Source organism: Podarcis cretensis, assembly GCF_951804945.1.
Source record: "Podarcis cretensis genome assembly, chromosome: 4".
Lineage (NCBI taxonomy): Eukaryota > Metazoa > Chordata > Lepidosauria > Squamata > Lacertidae > Podarcis > Podarcis cretensis.
This window is the reverse complement of record NC_137173.1, coordinates 17255599-17276502: the sequence shown is the minus strand read 5'-3', so window position 1 is coordinate 17276502 and position 20904 is coordinate 17255599. Positions and strand designations below refer to the sequence as shown.

At 43.5% G+C, this 20904-nt stretch overlaps 2 protein-coding genes across 5 annotated transcripts in view; one reads left to right on the top strand and one right to left on the bottom strand.

Annotated features, from left to right (window-relative positions):
* The window catches only part of CEP295 (centrosomal protein 295), a 38741-nt gene extending 25694 nt beyond the window's left edge, over window positions 1-13047 (bottom strand). The window contains exons 1-8 of one of the 4 annotated variants that reach the window (XM_079973258.1): window positions 12948-13028; window positions 12533-12658; window positions 8494-8626; window positions 7569-7769; window positions 6437-6561; window positions 4832-4925; window positions 2310-2444; window positions 493-633 (exon numbers count right to left, since the gene is read on the bottom strand). In XM_079973258.1, coding sequence (XP_079829384.1) covers window positions 493-633; window positions 2310-2444; window positions 4832-4925; window positions 6437-6561; window positions 7569-7769; window positions 8494-8601 — 804 coding nt within the window. In that variant the 5' untranslated portion in view covers window positions 8602-8626; window positions 12533-12658; window positions 12948-13028. Of the gene's footprint in view, window positions 1-492; window positions 634-2309; window positions 2445-4831; window positions 4926-6436; window positions 6562-7568; window positions 7770-8493; window positions 8627-12532 lie in introns of all 4 variants that reach the window. The other 3 variants (XM_079973257.1, XM_079973260.1, XM_079973259.1) reach the window with 3 other exon arrangements.
* Window positions 13048-13874: 827 nt separating this feature from the next.
* On the top strand, window positions 13875-19844 carry CMTR2 (cap methyltransferase 2). Its single transcript, XM_079973649.1, has 2 exons — window positions 13875-14598; window positions 15351-19844. Exon 2 carries the CDS (start codon window positions 15370-15372, stop codon window positions 17650-17652), a length of 2283 nt encoding a protein of 760 aa, XP_079829775.1. The 5' UTR covers window positions 13875-14598; window positions 15351-15369; the 3' UTR covers window positions 17653-19844.
* The last annotated feature ends 1060 nt before the right edge of the window (window positions 19845-20904 follow it).

The following is a 20904-nucleotide window of genomic DNA, read 5'->3' as shown; positions in this document are numbered from 1 at the left end:
ACTGAACTCAGGAGCCGCTCCTTTATATCTCTGTGCAACTACACCAGAATAGGTAGCTACATTCTGTGAAAGTAGGTCATGCTGAAAAGAATTCTAGCTGTATTGAAGTTCAACTCTGAAGTACCTGCACAATGCAGTTAAAAAACAACAGCCCTCTTCTCCCATATATTAGAATGCTTTGCGTTTCATCAAACTTACGCCCACAAATGCCAAACCTTACCTACCCTGAGGCCTGAATTACTTCAGCGTGGCTTTCTAAATGTTCAACTATATTTCATCTTTGACAGTGGAAAGAACATTGCACACTGTGAACCCAGAAACTGAGGATAAGCACTACGAACGCTTTAAGGGCTTGAACTTTAAACAATCCATTATTTCAACATCTTTCTGGACAAAGGTTAGGTGATTGTACTTTGAATTCATTAAATATACAGTGCCCAATTTGCTATTATTACTCATCTGATGTTGAGAGAATGTTTCTGCTTTGCTTACTCGTGCAAGACGGACCATCTTCAAGGCATGCTTCCCTCTTAGGCGAGCTTTTTCTTGCTGTTCTCTCCTCTCTCTCTCTTCATTGCTTTGCAGTCCTTCCTTCCGTTTGGCTTCCACCTTGGCAAGTAACCGAGCATCTGGCTGGGAGTCAACCAGCAACAAGTTAGGAATAACAAGTTCTACGGTGCCTCAAAAGACTATACCCAGAAGTATAGTTTTGTAGGTAAAAGGTAAAGGTAAAGGGACCCCTGACCATTAGGGTTGTGACTCTGGGGTTGTGGCGCTCATCTCGCTTTATTGGCCGAGGGAGCCAGCGTACAGCTTCCAGGTCATGTGTCCAGCATGACTAAGCCGCTTCTGGCAAACCAGAGCAGCGCACGGAAACGCCGTTTACCTTCCCGCCAGAGCGGTACCTATTTATCTACTTGCACTTTGATGTGCTTTCGAACTGCTAGGTTGGCAGGAGCAGGGACTGAGGAACGGGAGCTCACTCTGTCGCGGGGATTCGAACCACTGACCTCCTGATCGGCAAGCCCTAGGCTCTGTGGTTTAACTCACAGAGCCACCCGCGTCCCCAGGTAAAAGGTACTGAACCCAAATACATTTGGGACTAACTTCCCCACCCAACTACCCAAGAGTGGCCCTCAAACAATATGTCAAGTCTCTGTGATTTCAACCTCAATTAGACAGTAAACTATAAGGAAATAATGTACTGTTCAGTCTGGCAAGTGATTCAGTGGCATGGCCTAGCAGAGCAGCAACTGTGTGCCCTACTAAGGGTAACAGCTTTGAAGAATGGAAAATAATTCAGTGAATTGTGTGAAGTGTGGGAGGACTGCAGCAGAATATACTGGGGACCTCCGAAGGACCCCATAAGAGCCTGCTATAAGAGCATGCTGTCCCTGCTTCTGGTTTAATCAAAGGAGAATCTGCTGCTAGAGTTAAGCACAAAATAGTGGGAAGAAGGAAACAATGAGAGGCAGAGAACATGTGAACTTAAGAGCCTGCTGAATCAGGCCAAAGACCCATCTAGTCCAGGACCCTGTTTGTTCAATGGCCAACCAAATGGAAGCAGCACTCCCCCCCCCCAGTTGCATACCATGTTGAAGTGGTGCTTCCTTTTGTGTGTCCTGAATTTTGTCAAATATTCCACTTCATTTAATGAGGGAAGGGGTTGCAGTTCAGCAGTAGAGCATCTGCTTTCATGCAGAAGTTAAGTTCCATTTCCCACAGACATGCATAGTAACAAAGAAAAATGGGTGAAACAAGCTTATTTAAGGACTTGCTATTTAGGTTCTATGATACAGCCCAGGCAGAGGCAAACTCTGGCCCTCCAGATGTTTGGGACTACAATTCCCATCATCCCTGACCACTGGTCCTGTTAGCTAGGGATGATGGGAAGTGTAGTCCCAAACATCTGGAGGGCCAGAGTTTGCCTATGCCTGATATAGCAGAACATAAACAGCATGCACAAAAAATGTATTCATTTTGTTTTGTAGATAAGGCAATGCTGCATCAACAGTCTCAAACTTTTACAGGTTTTCAGTAAGAAAAGCTCCAGTTTTAATACTTGTTTTTGCAGGAATGACATACGTTAATTTCAAGTATTCTACTTATGAATTCCATACCCACAAGAAAAAAAGTGGCTATAATCCAGAAGGACACTGGGATTCCAACTGTTGAACAACAGAAAGGCAAATATTTGTACTTCCCAATGCTTAATGCTGATTGTCAATTTTCCACAAATTCAGCAAGTGCTTCTGGAATACTGCTACTGCTGTATTTACTATGCCACATGCAAAGTAAAAATCAGTCACCTGGTCTATGTTAATTTCTCTATCTACATATGGTTCACAGAGATGATGGTGAAGATCACAGAGATGATGGCGAGTAATCGAAAAAGTGTCAGTATCACAGACTTTCACTGTAGAAACACTCTTCAACTCAATATTCTGAAAAGTTTGAAGAATAAATTTGTTTTAATAGGATGGCTGTGCTAAACAACCAAGAACATGAACAGTACAAGGTCACCCATTACAAACAATGTAAAACCCATCTAAAGACAGATGTCTCCAAACTCCCACCAAAACTGACCAAAGTGAGAGATTTAGGCATGTCTGTCAAAAGAACTTCACATTTTCCCATATATGAGGCTATAAGATTGAGTGAATATATGTGTGTCATTATTATTATACTAATGTTTGGGGGTTCCCCCCCCAAAAAAAAATTGGAAATGCAGCGATGCTAGAGATCTGCACAATAAATACTAGGAGTGTGCATAGCTCTGTAGGAAGGTCAAATAAGAAGAGAAATATAGGTGATTCAGGAGTTCTCCCCATCCCAAGTCAAAGCAACATGTCAATAACTCTGGGTCAAATATGGATCCCAGCAAAGCCTTTGTCACTGTATCACATCTGTTTCGTTTACCTCTCTATTTTCCTATGGTCTTCATCCTTCTCTATACCCATGAGCTTTGCAGAAATAAGGCTATCCAAAATGTTGTCTGTGGAGCACTGAAGAGCTCTGCATTGTTTTTGTTATTACAGTAGAACCTCGGGTTGTGGACGTAATCCGTGACAGAGGCACATCCTCAACCCGCAGCATTCGCACCCTGAAGTGCCACGTCTGTGCCGGCGTGATTTGGTGCTTCTGCACATGCGCAAAGCACGATTTAGTGCTTCTGCACATGCAGCGAAACCTGGAAGTAACCCGTTCTGGTACTTCCGGGTTTCCTGCAGTCCGCAACCCGAAAACACGTAACCTGAAGCAGCCGTAACATGAGGTATGACTGTATTATTAATTAAATATGTATATCGCCCTTCATCCATAGATCTCAGGGCAGTTCACAATAGAGAAATACAATATAAAAAACACAGCAGTGAAGGATTTTTTTTAGTTAAAAGCTTCATGTACCTTCTTAAAAAACAACAAAACCCTACATTGTTTTACTGGGGGGGGGGGGGTGCGATAAACAGAGCTTGCCTCATATTGTCAGGCCAATTTAATACATGCCAGGCAGAGTTCTTCTAAGTGTACACGTAAAAAGAAACACCACCTGGTCACCTCTTAATTATTTCACAATAAGAAAAAGAGACAAATTCCCTATCCCCTGTGCCTGAAAATTTCATCCACTTTGGTCTAAAGGGGCAAAATGTTATAGGCATTTTTAGATTCCCAATTACTGTACAGTGGTACCTCAGGTTAAGTATTTAATTCATTCCGGAGGTCCGTTCTTAACCTGAAACTGTTCTTAACCTGAAGCACCACTTTAGTTAATGGGACCTCCTGCTGCTGCCGCGCCGCTGGAGCACGATTTCTGTTCTCATCCTGAAGCAAAGTTCTTAACCCAAGGTACTATTTCTGGGTTAGCGGAGTCTGTAACCTGAAGTGTATGTAACCCGAGGTACCACTGTATAGTGAACCCAAAACACAGATCAAAGCGGAGAGAGCACAGAGCAATTCGGAAACAGATTAAAATTATTATTTTTCAAGTACAAGGCAAATCATTGGTGACATACACATCCCTAGGAAATACCTCTTCAACGAACTAAAAGCACTGTGCATACAATATACCAATGACCCTTACAAAACCCACTCAGTAAGAGGAGACAGTACAACCACCCAGGAGGTTAACAGGGCACTGGGGCTTCTCTGATCTCCCTTCACCTGGAGGGAGATGGGTAAGGTGCTGTACAGATCTACTGATCAGCTCCATCAATGAATCCCCCTCACAAGGGTGTGGGTAATAGGCGGCTATTGCCCAGCCAATGACTGCTGCCATCCCTACAGTGCAGATCATGGGTGGAGGCCAAGAAATAATGGCTGCCAAAAATTGCTCAGTGCGTGTACAGTTTAGGCAATATTTAATTGTGGGCTCTCCATTACAGTTCACACTCTTAGCCGACATGCTACACCAATGAATTTCAAAAGGTAACATATATTAACCAGAAAGAGAAATCTATCACGAGATTAACTCCAGCATGTAATTTTCAGAGGCAGGAAGAACGATGGGAGGAATTCAACATTGCACCCTTCTGATGGCAGCACAAGCATTTCTGATTGCCAGATGGAGCAACTCCACTCCCCTCTGTCCTTGCACTGCATGCTGTTCTGGGAGCAATCCTGACCCTCCATAACAGACTTGGGGGAAGCGTAGGGGTTTGTGCCATTCAACACGTGCTATCTGTTGCTCTTGTATAAACCAACTTCTAGGCCTCTTAAACTTAAAAAATAAAAAATTAACCTTTTTTTTTTTAAAAGGAATGCATTAGTCCCTATGATGAGACTTTTAATCAGCTAGGCTCCAACATCTTTTAAAGTTTCTGAAAAGAATACTCACTTCAAAAGGGGGAGGTGGAGGGGGTGGTAGGCTTGCAATTTTAGCAGCTCTCTCTTTTTCGACATCCAACGCATTCTTCCGTGCATTTGCTCTCCTTGTTTAGAAGGGGGAAAGCAAGAAATAAGACATTCAAATCAGATTTTGTGCATGGCTAAATCAAACAAATAGTTAAGACATAATCAATAGTTTTATTAGTTGGCTATATACTGAATTTCAAGGATAATAAAACTAAGAGGCAGCAGGCTGTTATCCAACTCAGTGACAAGTGTTTTTAAAAAGGGCGAGAACCAGAGAGCAGAATGCAACTTCCCACAACACCCTGCAGGTTATTTTGACTCGCTTCCCTTTGTTACGTTGCCCTTCCTATTCCCACAAAAAGGAATAGGCTGGTCTATACCACATGTTTGGGGCTACAACCCCCACCAACATGGCCAATAGAACTTATGGAAGTTGTAGTCACAAACATCTGAAGGGCTACAGGTTGGGGAAGGGTAGTCTGTAGACAAGAGCCAGTAATGATTATAGAGTGTCAGACCTAGGAGACCAGATTCAAGTCCTCACTCAGCCATGAAGCTCACTGTGTGACCTTGGGCCAGTCACTCACTCTCAGCCTAACCTATCTCACAGGGTTCTTGCAAGGATAAAATGGGGAGGAGGGGACCTACGTACACCAATTGAGCTCTATGACAAAAGGTGGGGAAAATAAATGCAATAAATAAATGCACAGCTGCTGCAGTCCTTAGACCAAAACAGAAATCCAATGCTGTTAGGACGGTAATTCTATGCACAACTGCACGCAAGCAAGTCTCAGTGAATTCAGCAAGTCATAATGCAGAATGAAAACACATACGATTGGGCTATAGGAGTGTCTTTGCACAGCACAAACAATGTATCGCAGGAAGTGGAAGTTAAAAGGAACCATGGAAGGAGAGGAAGGGAAGTCCATCAATGATCATATTTTTTAATGTAATAGAATATGTAATATGTAATTTTCTTTTTCCTATTACTTTTGGGGTTTTTTTTCCTTGTGTTGAAATCTATCAGAAATGCAAAACAAAACAAAACAAAACCTCCAAAAAACAACTGTAATATTCTTCAGAAAATGCAATTCCTAATACAGTGATACCTCGGGTTAAGTACTTAATTTGTTCCAGAGGTCCGTTCTTAACCTGAAACTGTTCTTAACCTGAAGCACCACTTTAGCTAATGGGGCCTCCTGCTGCCGCCACGCTGCCAGAGCACGATTTCTGTTCTCATCCTGAAGCAAAGTTCTTAACCTGAGGTACTATTTCTGGGTTAGCGGAGTCTGTAACCTGAAGCGTATGTAACCTGAAGCGTATGTAACCTGAGGTACCACTGTAATTACTGAGAGGTTCTGCCAAAAGTACGAGTAAGCAGAAAGGCACGTGCTAAAGCAAGCCATGCCCTCCCTCCTCAACAATTCAGCCTTCTGCTGCAGCCCCAACTCAAGAGACATTATTGAGCTGTGCAGGGGGCTGGAAAGCTTCAATGCATGAACCCAGGTGCAACCCTACATATGCACACATGCAAGAGACTTTGGGACATTAAAGCAGTGAAGGTTCATTTTATGTACAATTAATTTACCTTGTTTGCTCCCTTAGCAACTTCTCTTTTTTATTTTTCTGCTCCTTTAGTGCTTCCTTATGCCTCTTTTCTGCTCTTTGTTTCCTTTCCTTTGCCAGCTTGGCCAGAGCCTCCAAATCCGGTTCCTTTGAAATTAAATGTATATGTTGAACGATTGTCATAGAAACAAATTAACATGAGAATTTTAATTCAAACAGCTTAAAAGTGTATCTAAGACGTCAGGTAAGCTTCCCTTTTGTGCAGATGTCATGACCTGTCTTTGTGCCAGCTTTTAATAGAAAATGTTTGCAGGGGCTCAATCTAAGGAATTATTTTGCCATCAAAATGTGCTGTGGAGCTAGTGTTAGCTCTAATGGCTGCCTTTCCCCCAGGACTGGGTCTATACTCATTGCTATTGAAGCAGGACCCACCCGAGTAAAGCTACTGTATCAACTTATGAGTAAAATGGAATTTTCTAATTCCATTGAAAGTTTTGGAATTTTACTCAAATACCTTTTTTTTGTCTCCATAGACGGTGCTATGTTAAGTACTTGCTTCACTTTAAGTGGACGTTTAATGATCAAAATGTTGATGGCATTAATATTTTGCACCGATAAAAGGGCAAGGTTTATTCTCAATATGGGAGCATCTTTGTAAATATCAGCGTTCCACACCATTTCCCCATTCATTCGCTTTCAAAGGTTCCAATGATCATTATAAATTTCAAATCCACTCATTTGTCATTAGCTGCCTCTTCAATATACAAGTTGAACAATTTCACAGCTCCACTTATCCTAGGATTTAACATACTTCAATTATCAACAGATTAAGTAGTGCCACCCCCCTTGACAAACTGAACTCTGCAGCACAGCTGTGTACTACCATCATTTTACACCTGCCCAACATTTAACTATTTGCCTTATTTTGCTCTATTTGCATGTTTAAATGTGTGGCACATAAATTCATAGAGTCTGAATTTCCATGTCTTCCTTCACATATATAGATGTAAGAAAAAAGTAACACCTGTCAATTTGTTTTATTAGTACACAATAACATATATATTAGTAAAATATTACAGCTTTTCTAATTTCAGTTGAGTAGATATTTGCAGAAAGTCTTGGTTGCTATAGTATCACATCCATAATTTACCTACATTTTCCTTTGCTTGTCTATGCCCTTCTCCTATAGCTCTTAAGCTTGACAGATAAAGCTTTTCCAAGGCATGAATCTTTTCATCTTGTGCTCTTTGCCACTCTGCTTTCAGTTCTTCTGCCAAATGATGTAGCTGCTCATCTCTTCTCTGCTTAACATCTCGCCTTATCTGCAAAGCAATATTCTTCTCCTGCTCTCTAACCTGGAGGAAAAAATATATTTGTTGATGATTTTATATTTTGTAGAGGACTGTAGACTTCTTTTTAAATTGTTATTCTACTTGAATTCTTTGCTCATCTTACTTAATCCCACTTGCTTTACTATGCTAGACCGTTATCTGCTTCTTGACAAATAGGACACCTGTGAAATAAGGGCCAGCAACAAGGAAATAGAACAGGCATAGGCAAACTCGGCCCTCCAGATGTTTTGGGACTACAACTCCTATCATCCCTAGCTAATTTGACCTTGTATAGCTGAAACCTCAGCAACACTGTAGTCAAGTTCTCTCTACCCTTTTTTGCTCCTGAGTGGGAAAGTGTATGTGGCTGAAGTGCTCTGGTGTCTTGGTGACACAACGGACAGCTCTTCTCTCAACCATGGAACCAGAGAGGGGGGCAAGAATTGCCATACAACTGAAGATAGGACCCGCTTCAATCTCTGCAGCTCCCAGGTTGGGGCAAATGCTACAGCTTGTCAGACTCAGAATCAGTCTGCTCCCATGCAGAATGAAAATGTGGAAGCCTGCAGATTCAATTGTCTCATGCAGGGTTTCCCAAGCTTGGGTCTCCAGCTGTTGTTGGACTACAACTCCCATCATCCCCAGCTAGCAGGACCAGTGGTCAAAGATGATGGGACCTGTAGTCTGGAGACCCAAGCTTGGGAAACCCTGACCTAAAGGAAGGCCATTCCCAACAATGCAAACACACCTGCTGTAGCCTTAATTTCCTTCTCCTTTCATGTTCTTCTTTCAGCAGCTGAGCTTCTTCATTGGGACTAAGTCTAAGTCCCACAGCTTTGGCCACTTTTCTTTTCATCTTTGCAGACGTGTAATGTTCTATTCTGCATTAGCAAAACAAAATACAACAGGAATAAACTTTCACTCTAACTTTGTGAAGATAAAGCGCAAAATTAACAAGTGTCTGCAACAGGAACCAAAAAGCTTGTTCTCATGGCAACAATAATTATGTTCAGGTAAGACAACAGCATGGGCAGGATATGAGACTGAGATTAATCAGCTAACCTTCTGTAGGCATACCAGCCTTCCTCCATCTACCAATCCAAATAACTTTATTGTGGGTAGTGGAGAACACTATCTGGCATTGGCACCACCTGACTATAATTAACAAGAACAATGTGCAAGTCATAAGAATGGACTAACATTAGTTTTGAGCCATTTCTCTTCAGCCATCAATGAAATTAAATTCTAGTTCCTTTTTTTTACCCAATACATATTTAGCCCTCTTCAATATGGCATACAATCTTCTAAGCAAATGCTGAACATTTTAGCCATACATCCTTCTGGAAGCACAACACCCCATTCACTTCACGAATAGCGTATAAAGAAGACTACTTCCACCCTTTCAAATGGAATGCTTTTAAAAGTAATGAAGTGTGCACAAAAATAAAAGGAAGAGAAAGTAAAATGAACGGGGTTTGATTACTTGTCACCATGCTTTTCAGACACACTGTCATCTTGTTTTCAAATTTCTCACCGCAATCAAAATGCTGTTCTGAAGAACTGAGCTAAAGCTTTATTGGAGAGCTGAAAATATAACAAGCAATATGAAAGCACCTCAAGGTCACGCTGCCTTTGGGGCATATTCCCTCCATACTTCAGAACTCAGATACGTAATTACTCTGGTGGATAAATGGGCACAGGATTCAGCTTACATTTTTCAAAAGCAAAAGTGTATTGCGCAAGCTGCTTCAAAAGAAAAGCACCACTGAGGGTTCATAAGGCCTCCAGTGGGTAGAATTTCATAAAGTTTAACCAACAAGCAAAATCTTAAGATCTTCCTTAATGCATCTTTTACCCATGGTATGTTCAAACAAGACTGTCTTGGGAGCTCTCTAACCTTGTGTAAAAAATAGAATTCTAACTATGTAAAAAAAGAAAAAATGAAAAATGAAAAGCAGACATTTGCATTGAAGTGACAAATATCAATACAACGAGGATTCTCCAGAACTTAAGTCTTCTCTGACTACAGTGGCTTGAGGCAAAATAGCTTTTTGCTTTACTGCCCTAAGGCTCCAAAATAAATGACAAAAACCCCACGCATTGATAGTTAACCTGCCCTTACTAACACTTAATCACATTCATGCAAAATTAGCTGTTGCTTATAAACCATTTCAAAACGAAGAGAAACCTGTTTGCTGCCTTAGGGCATGTTGCTATTCTGGGAACAGCAGCCACATCAGACCCCAGCATTTCCAAAGCCCACCCAATGCTATGAAGGGTAAACAGTCAAAAGTCATTTATGCTGTAGAAACTCACAGAGCATCTTCTATAACATGGATAACAGTTCAAAGAAAACACAGTTGGGGAGGAGGGAGAGCATCTTTAAGCATGTTTACAGTGAAGGGAGCTTAGCTTAAGAGAACTAATAATGCAATCCTCAACAAACTTGCTAGAAAGTAAGCCCTGATTAGTTCAGAGTGACATACTTCTAAATAAAAAGCATAGGATTGCACAACATGTTTGTGGTGTGGATGCTTATTTTTAACTAAAATTAATTTCCTTGTTGAACAGGAACCAATTCTATATCAGCCCTGGAATCAACATCAAGATATAGTTGGGACACCAGTAAGATTGGATTCAGGAAACCCAGTTTAAAAATCATGCTCAAGGCTAATTCACGATGTTGCAACAAATGTATGTTATTGATCTAAAACAGGAATGAGGAAAGCCTATGCTGTCAAAATGTTCTGGGTCTAGACCTCCCTTATCTGTAACCACTGGCCATGGGGCTGATGGGAGTTGCAGTCCAATAGCATCGGAAGGGCCACAGCTGATCCCTAACCCTGATGTGAAGTATTTTGATCTTGCCTCTTGATCATGATGCTTAGTGAAATCGCTAACAATATAAAATCACAAAAAGCAAGGTAAGAGCAGTTAAAACAATTAACAATTGAAAGAAACAACCGACGATGTCTGAGTAAGGAACAGTGCTCGGTTTCATTAAAAGCTTTGGAGAACAATGTTTTCAACCTCTTTCCAAAGGTCATAAGGCATAGCCCCCCCCCCCCCCGATGGAAAGGGAAAGGGTATTTCAGAGGCTTGGCACCACAACCCAAAAGGCCCCATTCGTTTCTGACATGTGCATGTGGGAACAGTTTGCCTTGTCTTATTCATGCCATAATGCAAGAAAGCATGACACACGCCCTACACTACACTAACACAACCACAGTTCATGGCACATGTATGCAAGTATTTACAGGCAACTAACACTAGTGTACATACAGCAAATCTGAATTCCTCATGAGCTGCAAATCAGTTATTAGTGATGAATCCTTGTAAGTCTTTAAAATGAAGTGAGGAAAGTCAACATGTCTGGTTCAGAGGAGAGTTATGGAGCAATAGAGGTCAAATGTGACTAGTGGATGACTGCAGAATTAGGAGTTTGCAAAACAATAACACCTGCCCTCCCAACCCCAAATTTACTTTGGGCATACTGTATAAGAATATACTCCATTGGTACTATGCTGTTTTTCAGTGATACATTAGAGCCAGGTATTTTCTCTCTCTCATTGCTATTAGCCAAGCATCCTTGGAAAAGCTATTCCCTCTCAAACTGGGTTTTTTGTGAGGGCAAAATAGGCAAAGAATAGCAAATTAACATTTAGCATCTATATCAAATCTGAAGCATTCTAAAAGCTAATTCACATATATTACGCAATAGTAAAGGTAAAGGGACCCCTGACCATTAGGTCCAGTCGTGACCGACTCTGGGGTTGCAGCGCTCGTCTTGCTTTATTGGCCGAGGGAGCCGGCGTACAGCTTCCAGGTCATGTGGCCAGCATGACTAAGCCGATTCTGGCGAACCAGAGCAGTGCACGGAAACGCCATTTACCTTCCCGCCGGAGCGGTACCTATTTATCTACTTGCACTTTTACATGCTTTCGAACTGCTAGGTTGGCAGGAGTAGGGACCGAGCAACGGGAGCTCATCCCCGTCACGGGGATTTGAACCGCCGACCTTCTGATCGGCAAGTCCTAGGCTCTTTGGTTTAACCCACAGAACCACCCGCGTCCCTATATTACGCAGTAACGCTACACATATTGAAAACTATTGAAGAAACTGTTCACTTGGAGAAGAGTATACTAAGATTTAACATGAATTCTTACATGTATCAACAAGTCTTATGGTACCTTAAAAATTAGAAAGTTTATCGAGATACAATATATGCTACTGTTTAAATAAAGAGAAGTAAAGACTCCCAAGGTGCCCTAAAAACAGTACATTAAGTACTAATGCATTTAGAATTGTACGGTTCTTCTTGAGGGGCATTTGATTGAATGGCTTTGTTCAGAAGTACATTCCACAAACCAGTTTATGAAGCTGGAAACCAATTCTGAGCTGGTATATTCCTTCCCACACCCCGCCACATTCCTCTCCCTCACAAGGCTTGTTTTAAAGCAAAATTCCCAGCGGCACACAAGCCAGCATAATGTTGGTTAACTAACCAGGATAATAAGCAGATTATTTGACACAAAACAGGGTTTTAACATAATCACCCATTCCCACCACACTCCCACCCTCTCACTATATAGAAGGGTCTGGTGACTTCTGTTTCAGTGTATCTGAAGAAGTGTGCATGCACACGAAAGCTCATACCAATAACTAACTTAGTTGGTCTCTAAGGTGCTACTGGAATTTTTTCTTTTTGTAATAGGGAACTTCAGTTTAAGACAAAGTCAGGATCTCTGCCCCAAAACAAACGTACAGGGAGAGGGGCGAATTCTTACCTCTGAATAAGTCCTGCTACTTAAAAATGAAATTGGGCTTCACTGTAATTTCCTGAACGTGCTTTTGAGATCTCCTCTTCTTCGCTCCTGCGCAGATTCCTCCAATAAGCTTCCATGGGTCACAGCCTACTTTGCCAGGCACTTCAAGTTAGTCACCTAACGTGGCGGACGTGGAGTTGATTACAATGTGCCGATTCATATTCGTAAAGAGGGTAGAGGAAGAGCTGAACCGATCCCCTCAGCGGATTCCCAACTGCTCTTTTTAGGCTAGCTGGATAATCACTTCATGCATGGGATAAAAAGTGGGCTATGGCTCATGAAAGCTTATTTATTCAATTTATTGCCATTTCTCTCCAATATTTATATACTACTTTTCTGGAAGGCCTTACAAAGCGGCTTATGCCTCGATACCTACGTTGGCCTTAACGAAGCCCGCGAGGTTCTTCATTAAAACGGACTCCTCCAACAGCCTCGCCCCCCTCACTAGAGTTTCCGCCTCTGGTCGCCGCTGCTGACGTCACATCCGCCGGCCCAAACCGCCTTCCCGCCCCGCCCCCCACATGCCTTCACCGATTGGCCGGTGGGTGGAAACCGCCCAAGCCGCGCGGGAAACCGGGCGGGCTCTCGCGACAGGGTGGTGGGACGAAAGAGTTCTGCGCGTGCGCGGCTGGTCCGGAAAAGGCGAGAGGAGAGGCGGTTTCACAGGGCGGACCCGAAAGGGAGACCAGAGCCTCGAAGTGCGCCTGCGCGGAAATTGAAGGAGCGTTCTCCCGGCCTCACCCGTCAAGGGAAGCACGCATGCGCAGCTGTTGGTTTTCCGCGTAGGGGGTGAATACTTTTAATTACACGGATAATGGTTTGGTGTTTTTTCCCCCCCTCATTCGTCATGGGTATTGATTGAGGATCAAAAGGAGATCCTCTTTGAATGCATGGTTGTAGCGGAAGGGGCGGGGTCGAGGTCTTGTCCGCGTTAATGAATGTACACGCATACTTTGCTGTCGCTAAATTAACGTGGGAATTACAAGAAGCGTGTACTCCTTGGGAATGTGATGCATACCTGACTTCTTGCTTCAGTGGCTTTTTTAAAAAAACTTCATTTGCCTTTGGGAATTGTGTCGTGTAGTTACATGGGCCCTGAGTGCTTGTCACAGAAATCATGCAGGGGGCGTTTTGCCAAAACTGGGGTGCAGATTTAGACTATTGGTTGTTGTTTAGTCGTTTAGTCGTGTCCGACTCTTCGTGACCCCATGGACCAGAGCATGCCAGACACTCCTGTCTTCCACTGCCTCCCGCAGTTTGGTCAGACTCATGTTTGTGGCTTCGAGAACACTGTCCAACCATCTCGGTCTCTGTCGTCCCCTTCTCCTTGTGCCCTCCATCTTTCCCAACATCAGGGTCTTTTCCAGGGAGTCTTCTCTTCTCATGAGGTGGCCAAAGTATTGGAGCCTCAGCTTCAGGATCTGTCCTTCCAGTGAGCACTCAGGGCTAATTTCCTTAAGAATGGATAGGTTTGATCTTCTTGCAGTCCATGGGCTATTGATAGAGCCTGTTATCACTATGCCTTGACTTTCTGGCTCCCTAGTTGCTGGGCTACAACTCCCATCACACACCAGCGGAACGTCCTGTCAGCAGATCTTATCAACCATTACTAAACGTCCCCCTCCCTCAAAAACCCTCTCCCGTATAGCTGCTCTACAATGCCCATCTAGCTCAGCACTGTCTGTACCAGGAGTAAGGGGCTTCAGGCTTGGGGGCCAAATGCATCGCCCACACCCACGCCTTTATTTGATCCTCAGAGCTTTCCCCACCGCTCACTTCACACCCTGGGTTTTTTTACTTGGAATGTGGTCTTGAAGTCTGATATTGCCTCCTTGTCTGATATTGTCTGGTATTGGGTGGAGGATAGAGTAGAAACCAGCTTACAGTACAAAGGTAAAGTTTACTTTTGATGCACTGCCTACTTCCGCCTCTGGTCCTACCCACCATGGCCAGGGGGGCCTCTAAAACTTGCCCAGAAAACAATGCGGTCCTTGAGCTGAAAAAGCTTCCTCACAGATAATTAGAAGGTACTTGAAAGTATCAAATAGGCCTAGGATTAGAATAAGAATGTTGTATAGCAATATGGATTTAAACCAATAAGAAAAGAGATGAATATAGTAAATGGATGATATTGGAGAAATGGATGATATTGGAGAACTGTCACAAAGGTATCACAATGAAATTCAGTTAGGGGGGATTTGAGGAAGTCAGATAACAATGAAAGTTAATTTGGATTTTAGAAGTAATAAGTGTTTTTCTTTTTCTTTTTTCTTTTTAGTACAGTGGTACCTCTGGTTAAGTACTTAATTCGTTCCGGAGGTCTGTTCTTAACCTGAAACTGTGCTTAACCTGAAGCAACACTTTAGCTAATGGGGCCTCCTGCTGCCGTCGTGCCGGCGGAGCACAATTTCCGTTCTCATCCTGAAGCAAAGTACTTAACCCAAGGTAATATTTCTGGGTTAGCGGAGTCTGTAACCCGAAGCGTATGTAACCCGAGGTACCACTGTATTGTAATGTGTTTTGTTTTGTGTCTTTTATATGTTATATTTGTTGTAAATGTGGAAAATTAATAAAAAAATTGAAAAAAGAAAAGAAAAAGGTTCCTCACCCCTGGTTCATATTGACACTGACAGTGACTCCTCTAAATTTCAGACAGGAGACATTCACAACCCTACCCAGAGATTATGGGGATTGAACCTGGGATCATCTGCATGCAAAGCAAGTGATCTCCCCCTGAGTACTTTCCCTCCTTCATTTGGTTTTCTCCTCTTTTCTCCAGAGTTTGCCTCAGTCTGAGAATGAACAAGCAGAAGAAGGCAGCATACACTGAGCAGACCACAACCCTTGACAAGTTTGGTTCTGATATCATTGCTGAAATTGAGAAGCTCTTTGGGAAGAAGTTCTCATACATCAAACCACCCAACAATGAATGGCAGCTGCCAGATCCTAACCAGACTTTTAGCTGCGATCACAAAGAGTTCAGTTCCCTTGCCTCCTTGAAGGATTCCCTGAATGAAGTCAAGAACCAGCTGAGCGACAAGAAATTAGATGAGTGGCATCAGCACACATCCTTCACCAACAAAGCAGGGAAGATCATTGCTCACATCAAGCAAGCCGTAAATGCTGAGTTGTGTACCCAAGCTTGGTGCAAATTCCATGAGATCCTGGGCAGCTTCCCTCTCCTCCCAAGCGATGCTCTTCAAAATGGAGAACTCAACTCTGTCCATCTCTGTGAGGCTCCTGGCGCCTTCATAGCCAGCCTCAATCATTACCTCAAGTCTCACCGCATCCCTTGCGACTGGAATTGGGTAGCTAATACCTTGAACCCGTACCATGAAGCAAATGATACCCTTATGATGATTATGGATGACAGGCTTATCGCAAACACTCTGCCCTGGTGGTATTTTGGCCCTGAGAACACGGGGGATGTGATGACGCTCAAGCATCTCACAGGACTGCAGCAGTTCATCAGCAACATGGCCACCGTTCACCTGGTCACATCCGACGGGAGCTTTGATTGCCAAGGAAATCCAGGCGAGCAAGAAGCCCTGGTTTCCTCTTTGCATTACTGCGAAACAGTCACTGCTTTAATGACCCTTGGCCTCGGGGGCTCCTTCGTTCTGAAGATGTTCACTCTGTTTGAACATTGTTCCGTTAGCTTGCTGTATCTGCTGAATTGCTCTTTCGAAGAGGTTCACGTGTTTAAACCAGCCACTAGTAAAGCTGGGAATTCTGAGGTGTATGTGGTCTGCCTTCACTATTTGGGCAGGGAGGCCATTCACTTGCTTTTGTCCAAGATGATGCAGAACTTTGGGACGGACATGGTCGAGAAGGCCCTTTTCCCCCAGCACTCCATTCCGGAATCTTTCCTTAAAGCCCACGAAGAGTGCTGTTCGTTCTTCCACAGGCACCAAATCGAGACCATTGCTGAGAACCTCCGACTCTTCGAGTGCATGGGCGAGGTGGAGCAGGCGAGGCTGAACGCTTTACGGGATTGCGCCGTCGAGTTCTTCTTGAAGCGGTTCCAGATGAAGCCTATCGCCAGAAATAACTGGCTTGTGAAGAAGCCCCATGCGGGCTGTAGCATGAACTCCAAGTGGTGCGGGCAGAGGAACAAATACTTTTGCACGTACAATGAGAGGAAGATTCTGGAGTCTCTGACATGGGAGGAGAAAGTGGCCAAGGGCTGTCTTAATCAATGGGCTGAAGAACATTCCCTCGGTAACGTCGGGAAAAATTGCATCTTGGAAGGAGCTTCTTGCAGCCTGGAATGTCAGTTATGGTACATCTTGGAGGGGCGGAGGTTGCCGAGAGTGAAGTGTTCTCCCTTCTGTAATGGTGAGGTCCTGAAGAGCCTCAATGAAGCTCTTGAGAAATCTTTCATTGGCAGGGCAAGCTTTGGCACCCTCAGAAGCCTGGCACAGCAAGAGTGCCAATCTTGCAAAGTTCTTACGGAGTCACTGATGTTGTCTGAATTGTCTGAACTGATGGAGGTTCCAAATGAAGGTTGCGTCGGCCAAAGAAAGTGCTTGACTGTAGGCTTCCCATTGCTTTGTGATGCCAACAGCCCATCTGGCTTGGAAGTTAAACGCTTGGAGTCTGCATCACTCTCAACGTTTGGCTGTTCGTTGCTTCACGATGGGGAACCAAAATACCAGCAGCAGCTCCTGGAGTGCCTTTTGTGTTCGTTCCCAGAGCTTCAGGAAGGGGACGCTTTGCTCCTGCCCATTCTTTCTTGTTTTACGCGCTTCACTGCTGGCTTAGTTTTCATACTGCACAGTTGTTTCCAGCACATCTCATTTGCTTGCCCAACCTCATCTCATCTCTTAGGGGCCAGCGCTGTACTGCTTTGCGCTGGCTACCAAGGTCTTCCAGATCCGGTTTTCCAATACCTGCAGCAGCTGAAGAAGCTCATGGGTGTACTGCTCGACTCGGACTCCCCGCAGCAAGTCTTGCAGTTTGTGCCTATGGAGAACCTTCTAAAGGGCCAGTTGCTGGAGTTTCTGTGGGACCTAAATACCGCCATTGCAAAGAGACAGCTGCATTTGATTGTCCAAATCGAGCAACAGCAAATGACATGACTTTTAGTTCAAAGCCGCAAGTTGCCTCCACCTTTTTCACCTATCTGCTGGGGGGGAAATGCTTCTTTTTAAACCATAGGGAACCCTTTTTTAATATATGGTATTTTGAGACAATAAGTCCTCCTCTGCTGTCCTTTGTACTTTACTATCCTGCTGCTTTGTTCTCTGTTTATATACAACTTATGAGGCCCTGGGGAAATTTTATTATACAGGAGCCACAGCTGTAATGGAAAAAAGAGTCCTTTTCTATGTCTAACTCTGACTTATAAGTTGGGACCAAATCTGCCTAGCTTAGTGCCTCTTCAGAAATGGCACTGGCTTCCATTAAAGGTGCTTTCAGGTGAATAGGAGCAGTACATTGTTGGGAAATGTATGCTTATCGTGTGGCTGCATGCGCAGAGCAAATCACCTGAGTCTTTCCCAACTGATCGTTGCCCTTTGTGGAGAGCAGCAATAATAATAATGACCCATTTGACAGAGTTGCTCCACCTGATATCACTTGATAAAGACCTGTACCTGCTTGGCTGGTTCATGCATCTGACTCTGTGGCTGCATATAGACAGGTGCTTCTATGGTGGTATTAGAAATTACAGGCATCCCTTCCACTAGACTCGCCTGGGTTTTGCATATGTGCTTCAAACACCCCTTTTAACTGTGAACCAAATTGTGCCTTTTCAGTGCTGTCGAGTGTTTCAGCATATAGGATCTTACGATAAAACATTTACCCACTTCTCCAGTTCTGCAAGGCCTTTCTACTCCCATCCTGGATAACCCTTCTGTGTTTCTCTATGAACAGACCCCAGGCTTGTAGTGGGGACAGAACTCAGGTCAATGTGCAGGAAGAGCTTCTGTTATGAACATAAAAGCCACAAGATTGAGTCATCAGGAAATGCTGTCAGTCAAACAAAGGCGGGCCTTTGTTCTTCTTCCACATCCCCTTTGCAATACAAGATAAATGGAATTCTGGCATTGTTTTGGTTTGGGAACTGCCTGTTTAATGTGGGATAGTGTGAATCTTGGACGCATTTTTCCATGGTTTCAGTTCACCCTTTCCTCATTCGGGCGCAATGAGTGTCTTGTGATGGCTCAGAGCTGCAGGATTGGATTCTAACCACGCTGTGAGCAGCTGGTCTGGAAGAACATTGGCCAGCAAGGGGCTGTTCAGGCAGTGTTAGCATGTGAATAACAAGCAGCTATTGAGTATCTGTCAAGCAGCAAGAGCATTCAGCTGGCTGAAACTCCCAGTGCTGTTATGGAAGCTGCATGCAGCCTTTCCACCTGAGAAGTTGTATCTTCTGCACAACTGCCAAACAAATACCTTAAACTAGCATCCCCTGGGAGGTTCTCCTGTGCAAGCCCTACCAGAGTAGACAGGAGCTGTGTGACTCTGCTTCACTATGTGGCTAAGCCGTCACTTCCTAGTAAACTGTGCTCCTAATGTGCCTGTGGCCTTGAGCTAATGTCCGTCTCCAACCCTGTCATTGTGCGATGAGGACAGGCCTCCTGCTTGCGCAACAGGACTTCCCCTTCCTTTTCTCCTCCTTGCAGCCTCCCACATGCCCCAAAAATCTGCTCTAGAGGGTTGGGGGGACCCTCTGGAGCAGATTTTGGGAGTGCCGGCTGCAGGGTGAAGAAGAGGAACACTGCATGAGCAGTGTTGAGTGCATCATGGTTGCAGAGGGAAAGCGAAGATGTGCAGTTTCACCACTGTAAAATGCATCCTCCCCCTCCAGGTTACACTTCTTTTACCTTTTTGCAATAACGAAGTTATTATTGGTCCACAAGTGTCCACAGTCTTGTAGCTCAGGCTCTCTCGTTGCCCTTCTGACTCTTCCCCCATTTTCCAGATACAAATTTTCCAGAGAGAATTTTCATTCCTTTTCACCTGTAAGTTCAGTGTAGTGTATTTTAAGGAAACTGGGTGTTTCCAGATGTGCTTGGTAAGCTGGATTTGGTAAAAAAAATCTCCAGATGTTGTTTTTCCCTTGGTTTTTTATTTTAATTTTTTTTTTATTTTAAGCTTCAAAAGGATGGTTGACATTGTTTTGAAACAAATGGTTGGCGCCTCATGTTGCTACTTTGATTTGACTACTCTTATTTCTGTTTTGAGCTTTGTAAATTATGAACAGCAAGAAAGTTTGATCTAGAGGAAACTAAGAAAAAATGATTTTGAAAATACAATTTTTCTTTTATTTTCTGTGTTGTGTGTGATTCTTCTTGAAGCATATACTTCACACGTTTGGAAATTGCTGAAGAAAAGTAGAACTGATTGGGTTATTGAAAAAAAAAAAAGTAATAGAAATTTCAAAACAACTTAAGGTTTTTGTGGGGTTTTACTCATTATAAACATTTCCTTCCAGTTAGTTTTAGCCTGTCATGTTAACTTTATCTGAGAATAATGCTCTCTACTGGCCCAGTTAATATTTTTGCTGCGCTCAAACTGGTGTCCACATCAGGCAATATTGATGGACTTCTTAAATTCAGTTATTCGCATTTTCCATTGCAATCTGAGATACATATTTTTTAAATCGTCATTAGAATTTGTAGGCATTCGGTGCAAATTTCTCCAAGCAGAAACACCTTTGTTTGCAATTTTGACTAATGTCCACATTAGGAGAGGGTCCCTCTTTTTCCTTCTTCCTTTATTCTCAAGACAAGCTGTGAAGGTAGCTAGGTTGGAAGGAATTTGTCCGTGTTAAAGGAATGTGCATGAGGCCTGCGTGGAGATTTGCTTGTCATTTGGATCCTTCCTTTTGTCCATTGTGGAACTCAAAGCAGAATGTTTGTGGTTCCATTTTGGCTATGTAAGGAATGGCACTCCCGTCCTGAACATCAGAAATAGAAAGGACAAGTGAGACTGGGTTTTAGCCAGCCAGCCAGCAAAGTCTTGTGCCAGGAGACTCCATTCCATTCCCCTGATTTTCTGTTCCCCTTCTCTCTTAACAGGGAGCTAGCAACCACCATGCCTGCCAAGTTTGCACTGCCTCAATTGAGCAGTGTGGGTTCCTCATTTTTTTTTTCTAGTTCTGTAAACTTCCGAGGTCCCCCAAACCTGCTGGCACCTCCCTTTTGTCTGTAGGTGGTGCCATTTCCGAGACCGAAAGGTTGACCCCTGTAGAGTTAGGTTCTCTTTTAGGGTATGTGTCTATATAAGCTGAAGTCCCATTTGAGTCTCTCATTTAAATTGCTTCCTGTCCCCTCTCTCCAGAGCAGGTGGATCTGCACAGCAGTCAAGTACAGTATTTTGGAGGA

Excerpts from the sequence above, each read along its gene's own strand:
- CMTR2 (XM_079973649.1), top strand. The coding sequence starts at position 15,370 with ATGAACAAGCAGAAGAAGGCAGCATACACTGAGCAGACCACAACCCTT.